Here is a 14,587-nt window from a genome sequence, read left to right as displayed (position 1 = left end):
TCCACAACCCAGAGGGCACTTTCCGCATGGCCAGGCTGACTGCCAGGGCCACTCTGAGGCAAAGTCCTCGGTGCCAGCGTAGGGGGCTGCGGAACAGGCTGCGCTAGAAGCAGAAACTCAGTACAGCGGACTCTAGTATGTTCCGTATAGCCCCCATTCCCATTGCCCACGGAACAGAACACGAGCTGTCGCGTTTCTGGCACTGCCTCCGCTGGATGTGGCTCCGGCAGTTGAGTCTGAGACGCAGAGCACGGCCTGCCAACACGGATGAGCAAAAGTGATGGCAGGTACCCCGGTCTAGCGCTGGATGGCAAAAGCTAAAGAACAAGTCAAAGTCTTCTGAAAGGCCCACGGACCCAAGTGAAGACTAATGACACTCAAAGAGCCCCCAGCAACCTAGGGGGTTCACTAATTCTACAGGCCAGGTACGCGTCCTCAGCACCTTCACTCTGGTGACCAACTCTCCCAAGTTCTCTCCTGAAAGTCCTTGACCATAAAGAGGATAAAAGAGGTCCAAGAAGACAGAGAAACAACTTCTGGGCAACCAAAACTGTCTCTATTTGTGGTGGGGCAAATAAGTGATGGCGAGTGGTTCATTAGCAGCAATTCACCCTTCCGCCCCTGAAGTGGTTGATTACAAACATTTCCCTGGCTATTTCCCCATGAGCTCACCTACAACCACCCGCAGAAATGGCACGTTGCCTTAGGCAGGGAAAGTGCTACATTTGAGCCAAAGAAGCTATTCAGCCTCTAAGCCCCACTGGCTTGTGCCACTTGAACACCACCACAGGAAAAGCAGGACTCTCCTCCTGCCACAGTTACACTCCCGCTGTCACTCCAACTCTCTGGCTGGGTCCAATGCCAAGGGTAAATTCAGGATGCCAAGCAGATGCCCCAGGCTGACACAATTAATTCCAATTAGCTGACCCCTTTTCCTTCTGCCTGTTGGCTCCAAAGGAGCTTTGCCCTGATGCTGCCAGTCTAGCCAGAGCTCTTTCACAAGCTCCGTATCTTGGACAGTTACCCTCCATAAATGTTCACCACGGAGGGTGCGTACAGCCGGCACTCAACACAGCTCAGCCTCCAGCACGGACATTGTGCTTCAAAATGGACCAAATGTAGGTACATTAAGGGTGCATCTGCATAAACCAAACGACGCCAGTGCCCTTTGCCCAGCTCCTTCTAATCTCCACTCTCTGGGTCTCAACATCCCCCTGACACCCCACAGTTCCATGGCACAGATGAGCGGGCTCTCGACAAAGGAAATCGTGACCTCTCCATAAAGAAATAGAATATCAGTGTGAGGGAAGTTCTCCCTAAAAACATCCCCCCTCCCCCACCATTTACTTTTCCTTAGGCTTGCTTCTTTTTTAGGCCAGTGGCTCTCTAAGTCTGCTCATTTCGCCCAGGAGCAGTCCTTCACCCTCACTCAGCCACTTTTCATCTGAACATACATCCCTCTCACTTGGGCCTTTATCTTACTCTTTACTTGGCTATTCGTTCATAGATCTTGGCTGCTATAGCAGAAAGCATGGATTCTCCTCCTCATTTGCCAATCACAGAAGCACTTCCCAGCCATTCCACAGCCACCAGCAAGTCTCTGGCCAGACAAGCCCTTCGACCTGAGATGCCGTGAGAATCTGCCCACTTGGCCCCCGTTCCCTCTCCTTATTATCATTGGCAGAGCTTAGCACAACTTCTCAGCTACAGAATCACCGTCCAAGAGGGAGCTGGCTCCTTCCAGATACAGTCAAGGCTCTGGATGGAGTCCGGTGGCTCGCTGATCACCCACACTGGTCCTAGTCCATAAAGTCAGAGCACAACCAAGCTGCAGGGGAGGATGCTGGGCTCCGTGAAGGCCAGGAGCCATTTTGTAGAGCAGGGGTTAACCGAGGGTCCCTAGAACCCAGACTCTGTGGATTGTCTTCAAAGATCACGAACACTCTACGATTGGGTTCAGACTGGTACATGTCTCTGTGGGTATGGATGCGGGTACATGCGTTCCTGGGTGGACAGGGTCCCTAGCTTTTATCAGCTTCTCAAAGGGGACCCCGATCCAGAAAAAAAAAAGTTAAGAATCACTGTTGTCAAAGAAACAGTAGGCTTGGTTGGCTCTGCTCCTCAGACCATTGTGGAAAAGACCGGAGAGCCAGAGTACAGGGAAGGGCATTGTAGAACTGAGAATGGGATTTCAGGACCCTCTTCTCCAGAGCCAGACAGCCCAACCACAGCCATCAGTCCAGATCTAAATGCTGACTCCAAGGTTCAGACACTGGACGGATCCAAAACTCTTGCCCAGGTCTCAGTGCAACGCTTTACTCATGGACAAGGGTACACATTAAAAAGGTGGTAATGGAAACCGAATCACTGGGACCTCAGTTATAGATCCCTGTCCTTCCTGTGGGTCGTCCCCTCATTAAAAGGAGGAAACTGAGCCCAGAGGAGGGAAATGGCCTTCTAACTATCATACAGGGAAATTGTGACTGAGACAGGCCAGAAGCCAGATTCTCTGACGCCACAGATTGCCATGAAGCACCCACTGGTTTCGCCTATCACCCTCCTGCACCCTGGGCCTATAATCAGTAATGGCTACTGATCAGGTCATAGTGAGTGAAGCCTTTGAAAACGCTGATGTCAGAATAACCAGCGCCACCATCCCCGTGGGACAGGGAAAGCCAAAGAAATCCACTATACACTCGTTTACTTCATTGCAGCAAAGGGAGCCCTGACCAAATGTGAGCATTAGTCAAAAGAGGAATTGAAGACGTTAAGAAAGTCAAGAACCTCAAGAGGCCTGTAGATGGTTTAGAAAACTTACCTAACCGAAATACCAGGGTATTGTGTGTGGCAAAAAAATCCCAAACACCAGAAACTTGGAAAGAACTATCTTCAAGCAACAAGTAGCCAAGTAAGAGAGGAGCAGTGTGAAAAGGGCCCCTTCTCCAAATGGAAAGGTGGCTCAAGAGAAGGGAACGAAGACACTACCCAAAAGGGGCAGGGCAGAGGCAAACTGAAAATCAGGAAGGACTGAGGGAACTGGAGAGAAACCAGGCAAGGTACCTGAAAGCCAAAGCCAAGAGCCTCTTCAGTTATAGTCTAGGAAGAATGCCAGCAAGATGATCAGTGAGGACAACTGACAGTTGGGATAACAGCCATGCTTGGGAGGCCAAGAAGTGATACCACACAGGATATCACTGGGATGTCTGTTCCCTAAGCTCTCACCGGAAGTGTCCAAGCTGCGAGACTAGATTGTGGCAAATGCTGAGGATGTCCAAAGCCTACAGAATAGGCTAAAAGTATAGCGTTCACTAGAACACAGTGGCAAAGTGTCCCCAGTGAAATTAGGGCAGAAGGTGCAACCTGTCCTTACCAAGTAGCCCCCATGACGAAGGCGGGCACATTGACAGTATGAGTTCCATCCATAAGGTAGGGTCCTAAAGAGATCTTGGGGCACAGGCTGGGAAATACCTAATTTGTATAACGAACAATGAGCTCAATGACCAGTTAGACCTCAGATTACACAAGATGAAGTCGTGCCTGGCCAATCTATCGGAAAATTTTAAGCAGCTAAAATGCAAATAGGCAGTAAATAAAAAGCATGAATAAAAAGGGAACGTGAGAATAGAAGCTTTTTGATATAGTGCCAAATCACTACGGGATTGAGAGTATATTTGTATCACGGATAAGCAGTGGGCATAAGGACAAGGACACGGGGATAAACCTGACTTTCTCTTAAGGAGAGAAGTGTAGATACTACGGACTCCCCCCCCCCAAAAAAAAAAATTGATGGAGATCTAGCTTATTTGACTTACTCGAAAATTAGGTGGAAGAAAGTCAGCCTCGTAAAAACTTCAGGTTTCCAGGCAACACCCAACCCTTCTGGGTAGTAACATGTTAAGCTCTTTAGATTAAACTGCAGGAAGATGCTGAGAGGCTGTGTGAGTGGGCTGAAAAGTAGCAGGTGAGCGTCAGTGTAGGCAAGTGCAACATAATGCACTGAGAAAAAGAATCCCATTAACCACTCAAAATAACACACGGAGCAATCAAGCCTCCTTTGTACAAATCCTCGGGACATCTGCATACAAAACGAAAGGGCCAATTTTGCCATTAGACCGATGGAGTGACATAGAGGTCATCCACTCAAATTCCTCCTTTGAGGAATGAGAATATGGAGACCCGGGGACACAGCCAGGTCTAGAACCAGGAGCACACACCAGGAGTATTAGTCTTTAAGCATCGGCTAACAGATCAAGAGTCGCGGAAATAATGTGGTGTGATAGAGGCCCATGGCTTTGCAAGCCAGACACATACAAATCCCAGCCCCATTTCGAGCTGTGTACAAATTAAGCGAGTGGCTCAATCTTTCCGAGTCTTTCTGAGTCTCGTTACCTGCAAGGTAGGAATCATGCAAGGCTGTTATGAGGATTAGAGACACTTTAAAAGTGCTCCACAGAAGGATCTGAATAGGCACTTATCTAAGGAAGATATACAAATGGCAGTACGCACATGAAGAAATCATTAGGGAAATGCAAATCAAAACCACCACGAGATATCACGCCACACCCACCAGGACGGCTCTAATTTAAAAAAAAAATGGAAGATAACAAGTGTTGGCAAGGACGCGTAGAAATCACAACCCCAATACGCTGCAGGCAGACACACAAAAGGGTGCAGCTGTTGTGGAAAACAATTCAGCAGATCCTACGTTAAAAGGAATCACCATACGACCCGCCGATTCCACTCCGAGGCATAGACCCAAAAGGATTGGAAACAGGTGTTCAAACAAAAACTTGTACGTAAATGCTCGTAGCCGCTCTATTCACAACAGCCAAGAGGTATAAACAGCTCAAATGTCCAGCAGCTAATGAGCAGATAAGGAAATGGTGGTCTATCCATACAAGGAAATATTACTTGGTCAGAAAAAGGAATGAAGTACCGATATATATCATCAGTTGGATATACATACTTGGATATATCAGTTGAATCCAAGTTTCAACACGGATGAAACTTGAAAACACTACGCTAAGTGAAAGAAGCCAGTCACAAAAGACTAAATATCATGTAATCTCGTTTACATGAGATGTCCAGGACAGATAAATTTATTGAGATAAAAAGGAGATTCGTTGTTGGTTAAGGCTGAGAAGTGTAGAGCGGGGGATAAGGGACTATAAGCTAAAGGGTATGGGGTTTCTTTCTGAGGCCGTAAAAATATTCTAAAACGGACCCTGGTGAAGGTTGCCCACGTCCACGAAGATACTAAAATCAGTTGAACTGTACACTTTAAATAGGGTGTAGGGCGTAAGGATTACATCTCAGTAAAGCTGGATAAAAAAAGTAATGTGTTCTACGGACAGTGATGTGTTGGTAAATGTTTAACATCTGGATCTCAGAGAAAAAAGTCCTCCTTTGTAGTGTTTGATTATTTCCATGGTGAGAAGGGTCCCTTGACCCATTTCGAGTGACCAACGTGGTGTCGGGAGATACAGAGCTGGGACGAGATGTGTTGAGGCATGCCATTATAAAGCACGTGCATCATGGGGACACAATGGACGTAAATAACCTCGAGATCACACGTGGTAGGAAAAGGTGATAAAATAGTTAGGAAGTGGTGTGTTTTGAGGATTTATTACCTGTGTTTTGAAGGTGATTCATTTAACTGTAGGTTTATATAACTTTTAACGGGTGCTTGCAAACTTCCTGGAGACTTACCAGTCGGCTCTCGCAAACCCAGTACCGACTGTTGCCAGGCACCTCACTGTAAGCACTGAATACTCCTTTTGAAGGATGACACACACGAATCTTCCATAAAAGTGCCACCTTTTGCATTCATTTGGGCAAAAACTCAAAACCGTCTATGGCCATTACAGTTTGGCTTGAAGAAGCTGCTATTTCCCCCCCTCTAATGCTGATATCTGAGCATGGCAGGAATGTTTTCCTAAATGTGGAAATATAATCCTATTTTCTGTAGACTCCATCTTGAGGCGTTCTGGCAACATCGCCACAACCCCCAAGCAACGCTAACTGTTCAAGGACGGCACCTGAACGCGCTAGAGTTGCCTTTCTCTGGTCAACCCACTGGCCCCGGGGGCTCTCTGCTGATTCTCAGCCGCCATCAAACTCAGGGTTCATACTGTTTTATGAAGTCGAACTTCCAAATGTCTTAATTCAATTACAAACAAAGTATAAACCAGCCTTTAAAAACTCCACAGACCCTGGGGCGCCTGGGTGGCTCGGTCGGTTAAGCGGCCGACTTCGGCTCAGGTCATGATCTCGCGGTCCGTGAGTTCGAGCCCCGCGTCGGGCTCTGTGCTGACGGCTCAGAGCCTGGAGCCTGCTTCACATTCTGTGTCTCCCTCTCTCTGACCCTCCCCCGTTCATGCTCTGTCTCTCTCTGTCTCAAAAATAAATAAACGTTAAAAAAAAAAAAAAAACTCCACAGACCCTGTTCTTCAACGCACAGCCAGGGGAGGTTTGAAGCGTTTGGAGCTCTGAATATTCACTACCAATTAGCAATATGTCAGTTCTAACCACCCAAGCCCTCCACCCAAGGAATACATGTAGAATGCAGCAGGCCGGCCCAATGCTCCTGGCCCCTGATACTTCACCAAGGTCACATTGTGAAACTCTTGAGCCTCTGGGCAAGTTGACTCAAGAAGAGTAAGTGTGGTTCCAAAGATAAGAGGGTTTCCTGTTCTGGAAATCTGAACAGGAAAGCGAAGCAGCTACAGCGAGCTCTGAGGTTTTTCCACATGTTACCGGGGGGACTTTGAACAAATTATACAGCTTCTCTGAGCCTCGGTTTTCTCGTCTATAAGATAAGAAATATTGGCAATACCCATCTCATAAGACCGTTGGGAAATTAGATAAGGTGTATAAGATGCCTTGCACGTCAGTGATATGTTTGCAGAGCTGCTTACAACAGGGAAGCAAAGTCGCGTAGCAGCTAAGCAGCCATGTTGTAAAGTCAGAGTCTGTCCTAAATTCAAGTTGTATTATTTTTCAAAGTTTATTTACTTATTTTGAGAGAGCGAGAGAGAGCAGACATGCCCGTGCAAGAAGGGGAGAGGGGCAGAGAGAGAGAAAGAGAGAATCTCAAGCAGGCTCTACACTCGGTGCACAGCCCGGCACAGGGCTACACCTCACGACTGTGACATCCCGACCTGAGCCGAAATCAAGAGTTCTTTGCTCAACCGACCGCGCCACCCAGGCGCCCCACTTTAGGTCATTTTATTTATTTATTTATTTATTTATTTATTTATTTAATGTTTATTTATTTTTGAGACAGAGCATGAACGAGGGAGGGTCAGAGAGAGAGGGAGACACAGAATCGGAGGCAGGCTCCAGGCTCCGAGCCGTCAGCACAGAGCCCGACGCGGGGCTCGAACTCACAGACTGTGAGATCATGACCTGAGCTGAAGTCGGTCGCTTAACCGACTGAGCCACCCGGGCACCCCACTTTAGGTCATTTTAGATTTGTGTGCATTTCTGAATCATTCTGTGGATGGAATCACACACTATGTACTCTTTCTGTGTGTGGTTTCCTTCACTCAGCATAATTATTTTGACATTCACCCATGTTGCCAGGTCTGTTAACAATTTGTTCTCTTTTGTAGCTGCAAATGGGATTCCAATGTGTGAATATACCATTTGCCTGTTGGTAGACATCGGAGCTGTTGCCAGTTTTTATCTGTTACAAATAAAGGAGCTGTAAACGTTCAGGTATGCCACGGGAAAATGTTCTAATTTCTTTTAGGAGTGGAAGGGCTGGGTCATACAGTAGGTATATGTTTAACTTTTTTTTTTTTTTTTAACCAACCCACTTCCCAACGTGGCTGTCCTATTTTCCATCCCAAAAGCAGTGCGTGAAGATTACGGTTTCTCCAAATCCTCATGACCTATGTGGAGAAACGAGCATTAGGATGTGCTGTGATATGGTTTTCCTCCGATCTGTGGGGCTTGGGTTTTGTTGAGGCTCTTGGATCCATGGGTGTCTACTTTTTAACTCCCTTTGGGAAAGTTTTGGCCATTAGGTCTTCAAATAATATTCCTGTCTCCCTAACTCCTTGTGGGACTTTAGTTACACTTGAAATTGTCCCACAGCTCACTGCTGCTTTGCTCCTTTTTTCTCTTTTTTCTTTCGGTTTCATTTTGGGCAGTTTCTCTTGCTGTGTCTTCAAGTTCACAAACGTTTCCTTCTGTGGTGTTGAGCATGCTAACAATGTCATCCAGTGTGTTTCTTATCTCAGACATTATATTCTTTAACTCTAGAAGTAAGATTTGAGTCTGTTTTCTCTCTTCCATGTCTCTCCTTCACATGCCCATGCTGTCCTCCACCCTCTTGAACGTATGGAGTCTGTTTTTCAAAAAACCACTTTAGGGGCGCCTGGGTGGCGCAGTCGGTTAAGCGTCCGACTTCAGCCAGGTCACGATCTCACGGTCCGTGAGTTCGAGCCCCGCGTCAGGCTCTGGGCCGACGGCTCGGAGCCTGGAGCCTGTTTCCGATTCTGTGTCTCCCTCTCTCTCTGCCCCTCCCCCGTTCATGCTCTGTCTCTCTCTGTCCCAAAAATAAATAAAAAACGTTGAAAAAAAAAAAATTCAAAAAACCACTTTAATGTCTTTGTCTCCCAATTCTATCTATCATCTGTGTCTGTTTTCTAGCTAAGGGGTTTTCTTCTCATTACGGGCCACATTTTCCTGTTCCGCATACTGCGTAATGTTTGATTGGACTTTGGGCTTTGCAAATGTTATGTTGTTGGCTGCTAGATAATTTGTGTACTCCTTTACAAATTTCTGAGCCTTGCTCTGAGTTGTGGTAAAGATACTTGGAAACTGTTCAGTCCTTTCAAAAGCCTGATTTTAAGCTTTGTCGTGTGGGATCAGAACAAACTTTAGACTGAGGTTAATTTGGCTCCACTACTAAGGCAATCCCATTCTGAGCACTGATAACCCTGCACGGTATGAAGTTTCTTCTCTCTGACTTCCGGGAAACTGGGCTATAGCCAGCCATGTGTGAGCCCTAGAAATCGCTCCACCTATTCCTTTTGTGTCATTCTTTCCCCAGCCGTGGGTAGTTTTCTCACACACATGTGCTGATCAGTATTTGGTCAAAAATCTGAGGGGTACCTTTTACAGATCTTTGGAGCACGAGTGTGCTCTCTCTCTGTCTCTCTCCGCTCTCTCTTTCTCCCTCTGGAAAGCTCCTCTCTAGTATATTACCTTGTAAATTCTAGCCACCCTCACCTCCCTGAATTCTAAACTCTGTCTCCTCAAGTTAGGCAGATTTTCAGATTCAGCCGGAGTTCCCACCCTGGAAACTCTCTCTATGTAGTAAACTGGGCCAATGGTAGGGCTCACTTCATTTATCTCTCTTTTCTTGAGGATTATTGTCCTGTACTTCCTGTCTTGCGGTGTATGACAATCATTATTTCATTGCCAGAAGCAGAAGTCCAGATATCACATTTTAAAGATTTGGGTTGGATTAGTTTGGAGAATTTTTTTAAATGTTTGTTTGTTTGTTTGTTTGTTTGTTTGTTTGTTTAGAGAAGGCATCTGAGAGGGGCAGGGGCAGAGAGAGAGAGGGAGAGAAAGAATCCCAAGCAGGCTCCATGCTCATTCAGCGTGTTGCCTGGAGGGGCTCGGTCTCATGACTGTGAGATTGTGACCTGAGCCAAAACCAAGGGTCAGACGCTTAACTGACTGAGCCACCCGGTGTCCCAGTTCAGAGGATTTTTAATAACACCCTGATAGAAAGTAGACGGAATCAAAAGTCAGAAACTGAGAGGACCCGTAGAGATTATCTAACCCTGCCCTCACCTCATTTGGTAGATTCATAACACTGAGATCAGAGAGGGGAGGGGATCTTCTCAAAGTCACACAGCAAGTTAGCCACAGAATTAGGACTAGAAATCAGGTCTCCTGCTCTTCATCTCTAATCCATCCAGTTATTTCCTGCCAATATTCTCTTCCAAACCATTTGATTCGGACAGGCATGACTTTGAAATCCAGACCTTCTGTCCTGCCCAAGCCTACAAAGTGGGCAATATTATCTCACACCCAGATGGTACTTAATTTCCCCTGGGTTTTGCAAACACAACCTCTAGGGATGGCCTAAAGTGAATGCCAGAGCAGCTCATAACATGAAAAAACTCAAAACGCCCCCTTGGGCAGGCACTCCAGAACGAAACCATATATCATTCCCCGCTGACTTATTACGAACCCGCTAAGCAAGAAGGAGTGTGACTTAGAATTTAGATTAACTCATCTCGTCATTTCACCACCTATGGGAGCCATGTATCCTACTAAGAGAAGCCATTTTCAGCGCGACTGCGTTTGTCTTCCCACAATTCTGGCAACTCACCTGGATTCCAAACTTTCTCCTGAGCTGGGTCTCTGGGAGCCTTTCTGTTTTGCTTCTTGAGCCTTCCAGGAAGCCGTCTAGGAAATGTCCTCGCGTCGGAGTCAGAACAGGTTTTACCTCTCAGCTCCAACATTTACTTGCTGTGTGGCTTTGGGTAAGTTATTTAACTTCTCTGTAAGGACAGGGATGGTACTATCACACACAGATTCTGAAGCACATTTTTAATTTTTTTTTTTTTTACTTTAGCATCTTTGAAATCAAGAGGTATATTGCTATGAGTGATGTGACAGCTAAATTTGCAGCTTTTCTTTCTTAATGATAAATGATACCTTGGATTCTAAAAATACTGTATTGATCTGTAACTTGCAGAGTTCCCTCAAGGATTAAATAGGATAAAGCAAGCATAGGGCCCGACACATGATAGGCACTCAAGGACCCTTGTACCTCCATTGTTTCTAGAACCAATACCTGGCTGGGCTGTGGGCCTGCGATTTCCCTCGTCCAGCAGGTGGCTACATCCATCGGGGCAGTCCGATGAGGTGAACGAGACGAGGCTGGCATGCTGCTGGCCAATGTTGCTGTGTCTGACTGTCATCAGGCCCTAGACCCCTTTCTAGAAACTTCCTGCTCTCCAGCCCCACCTCATTAATACCACTATCCCGAGCTGATTTCTGCTGCTACTGAATTATGAAGGTAGGGAAAAGGACTAGGTGGCTTCTTGTGCCATCACCCCAAACTCTCCCTGTCTCGTCCCAAACAACCTCTCCAGAATCTAACGAGGCTTGTCCGTTGAAGGGCTCTTCCAAGGCCATCAGAATCGGAGCCTGCAGGGCCTGAAGCCAAATCCACATTCTCCAAGGCCCCCCACATACCTCCAGTTGGGATGCTGATACTTGAATGCCTTTGAAATTCAAGGACACCGACTCTGTTCACGCCTGGAGGAAACAAGAGGAACCAGACACCTGAGGATTTACAACCCTCAAATATCTCCCTGTCCAGAAGAGCGCCTTTCATTTCTTTCCCAGAGCTTCCCTGGCTTTCTTGCCGTCTCCTGCAGGCCGACTGGCCTGTTCCAGAGGCCTCATCCGGCTCGGGCTCCTCCACATCCCCCTCTGCCCGCTTAGTCCCCAGGGAGGCAGCTGCAGCCTCCATGAGCCTGCCACCCTGAGGCACCCACCTTTAATATGTTCCTAGAGGTTTGCGCCCTGTCCCCCAGCGGATTCCAGCAGTCCAGAGAACTCTCAGGACCACAGTGAGGAGCAGGAGAGGGTAGGATGGACCGAACTGGGCTGTGCTGTGGCCACTTCTCACAGGATTCTGTACCACGGCCAGCGTGAGGCTAGGAATTAATAACTGTGAGCGATTATCATGGGAGCTGTCTCCAGGAAAAACGAGCAGGTTTATACCATTCAACCTTGGGAAGATAAAATCAGGCCTAGCAGAAAAAAGACAAATGATCTACAGCAAATGTAGGACTTAAAATCCAAAGAGCGTCCTGGAGCCTGATTAGACACCTGCCTTGTCTCCCTGTCCAGAATGCATGGGGTGCAGGAGTTGGCGGGGGGGCATCTCTCTCTAGCCCATCCACTGACTCAGAACCTTGTGCTCATTGTCGGCCCTCTCCAAAACCTCCTTGCCCTTCTCCCTCACCGCTGTCAATCTTGCCTCTCTGTGGGTCTCCGTTCGGCCCCCTCCGGGTGACCTCTCAAGACCCAGCTGGTCCCCTGCCACAGCCTCCTTTCTGCTCTTTCTCCCTTCAGTGTCTCCCCCACCCCCACCCCAGTCCCGCTTCTACAGGACCCTGGAAAAACAGCAATCTCATCGCATCACCCTGCACAGAAACCGTCAATGAACGATAATGGCAAAATGTTTATCATTGTTAAGGCTAGAGGGTGGGAACATGGGAGGAGGTGATTTTCTTATTCCCATGACACCCCTGTACGTTCGAGATGGCTCAGCATAAAGCAAACCCTCAGCAGCCCTCCAGGGATCTCAGGATACAGTCGCCAGTCCCCAGACTGGCACTCGAGGCCGTTCAGGATCGGCCCCTGCCCCATTTTTCCAGCTTACCTCCTGAAGCTCACCGCGCTGCTGCCTCTCCTGGCCCCCAGCTCTCTCCTGCAGCCTTATCTCTGCCAGCGCGTCTCCTTGCAGAACATGCTTTCCTTTCGGTCCTGCTTAGAAAAACTGTCTCCTCATCCCTCGGGAACCAGATGCAAATGACCCCTGTACACCGCTACCTTCCCAGGCCTGACCCTCCCTTTTTTTCTTCTTTTGGTAGGTGTGGGGGGGGGATGCCTTATGCCCTGGTATCTGCCCAGGCGTGGCACAGAGCAAACACCCCGTATGTGTTTGGGGGAGACCGGAAAGTCTTGGTTAATAAAGCAGGTGCCACACTGACTTGAACTTGGGCAAGTAGGGGAATCTCTCTTGGCTTCGGCTCCTGTCTCTATAAAACGAAGGTAATAGCAATACCACTCTCACAAGGCTGAGGTGCGGATTCGGCGGCATTCTCTGCGTGAACAGCTTACCACAGTGCCACGCTACCTGGCATGGAGGGTGGGGGCGGGGGTGGCTGACTGTATTACAGACAGACTTCCATCAAATGATACCGTGGATCATTAAGCGGCTTCTCTCACACGAAAGGCTCCCCAAACCCACACGAAAGGAACTACCGCTCAGCTCTGGCCGGGAGCCAGAGAAAACTGTGGAAAATTGGTGACATCAAAGTCACCCTTCCTCTCTCGGGCCCGGGGGCAATTCTTACTTTGGAGGCGGGGAGGGGAAGGGAGCGGAGCGGGGTGGAGGGGGGGGGGTGGTCTTCAAAGGTCGAGGCCCGAGGCCCCGGGACCGGGTTTCTGCGCCTCTTTGGAAGAACTGTGCAGGTCTGTGGCCGGGGCCCGGCCCGCAATCCGGGGGCAAGGGAGGCACAGGTCTGCCCGAAAATCCGTCCCGGCGACAATCCCCAGTCTGTGAGGTCTCGGCGAGTTCGGGGCCGCCCGGGTGGAGACGCGGGGCGAGAAGTAGCCTAGTGGGGTCCGCGGCCGCGCGCGCGCGCGCGCGCGCGCCCCTCTCCCTCTCCCTCCCCCCTCCCCCCTCCCCCCGCCGCGGGCCCCCGCTCCTCCGGGCGCCCGCGGCCTCGTGCGTCACCGGCGCGGGCGGGGGCCGAGGGGAGGGGGGCGCCGCAAGGTGAGGGCCCCGCGCCGCCTTAAGACGCCGCGCGCCCCCGCCGCCGCTCAGAGCTTCGCAGCGCTGCGCGCCGGCCGGACGACGTGCGGGCTCGGGCGCCCCCGCTCCCGCCGCGCCCCGCCGCCCCGCCGCGGGCTTCCCCGCCGCCGGCGCCTCGGGAGGCAGCCCGGACGAGCGCGCGGCGAGTCCCCGAGGGAGCGGCACGCAGCTCCCGCGGCGCGACGCCTCCGCCAGCAACAGGTAAGCGGCCCGGCCCGGCTCGGCTCCCCGGCGCCGCGGCCCCCACCCCGCCGCCCTCCCCGGCCCCGCGCTCCAGCGCCCCGGACGCCCGGTCCGCCGCGGCCCCGACGGCAGCCCCGCCACGCGCCCCCCGTGCGCCCCGCGGCCCTCGCCTTTGGCCTCGCACTTCTCGCACGCGGCCTCCCGCTCCCCCCTTGCTCCCCACCCTCCCTTTCTTAGCCTGCCCTTCCTCGATTTTCCTGTCTCTGTCTCTCCGTGCCTCTCCTTCGCTTGCTGCCTCTCTCATTTCGTCGTCTCCATTCCTCTTCCTCTCGGTCATTTTCTCTGCGTCCCTGGGTGGGCTCTCATCCTGTCTCTGTCTCCCATCCTCTTTCTGTCTCTCCGGGTCTCGTTTTTTTTTTTTTTTTTTTTGTTTTTTTTTGTTTTTTTTTCCTTTCATTCTCTCTCTCTCTCTGCCTCCCAGCGTCTCCCGCTCTGCCTCTCTCAGACTCTCCCGTCAGCCCGGCACCCCTGCCTCCTCTCCTGCTTTCCTCGAGCTCCCCCTCCTCACCCACCCCCCGCCCCCCGCCGCCGCCGCCGAGAGAGACCGCGGGAGGACCGGAGGATTCGGGGAGGGGGCCGAATAGGGAGGGGGTCGCGGGAGGCATCCTCCCCGCATCCAGCCGCGGCGGTGCCGCTGAGAAACTAGGAGATTTATCCGCCTGAGCCCGCGGTAGCCAGGGCGGCAGCTGGTTTCCATGGCAAAATAGTCAAGCGAGAGATAGAGATCGGGGACAGAGAAAAACCGAGGTGAGGGCTCGT

At 50.2% G+C, this 14,587-nt stretch overlaps 1 protein-coding gene across 1 annotated transcript; it reads right to left on the bottom strand.

Annotated features, from left to right (window-relative positions):
• Window positions 1–13,565: 13,565 nt before the first annotated feature.
• Window positions 13,566–14,105, bottom strand: LOC131502152 (uncharacterized). The gene has a single exon (XM_058712739.1). It carries the CDS (start codon window positions 14,103–14,105, stop codon window positions 13,566–13,568), a length of 540 nt encoding a protein of 179 aa, XP_058568722.1.
• Window positions 14,106–14,587: the final 482 nt, after the last annotated feature.

This window comes from Neofelis nebulosa, chromosome X (assembly GCF_028018385.1).
Source record: "Neofelis nebulosa isolate mNeoNeb1 chromosome X, mNeoNeb1.pri, whole genome shotgun sequence".
NCBI lineage: Eukaryota > Metazoa > Chordata > Mammalia > Carnivora > Felidae > Neofelis > Neofelis nebulosa.
This window is presented reverse-complemented; position numbering and strand designations above follow the sequence as displayed.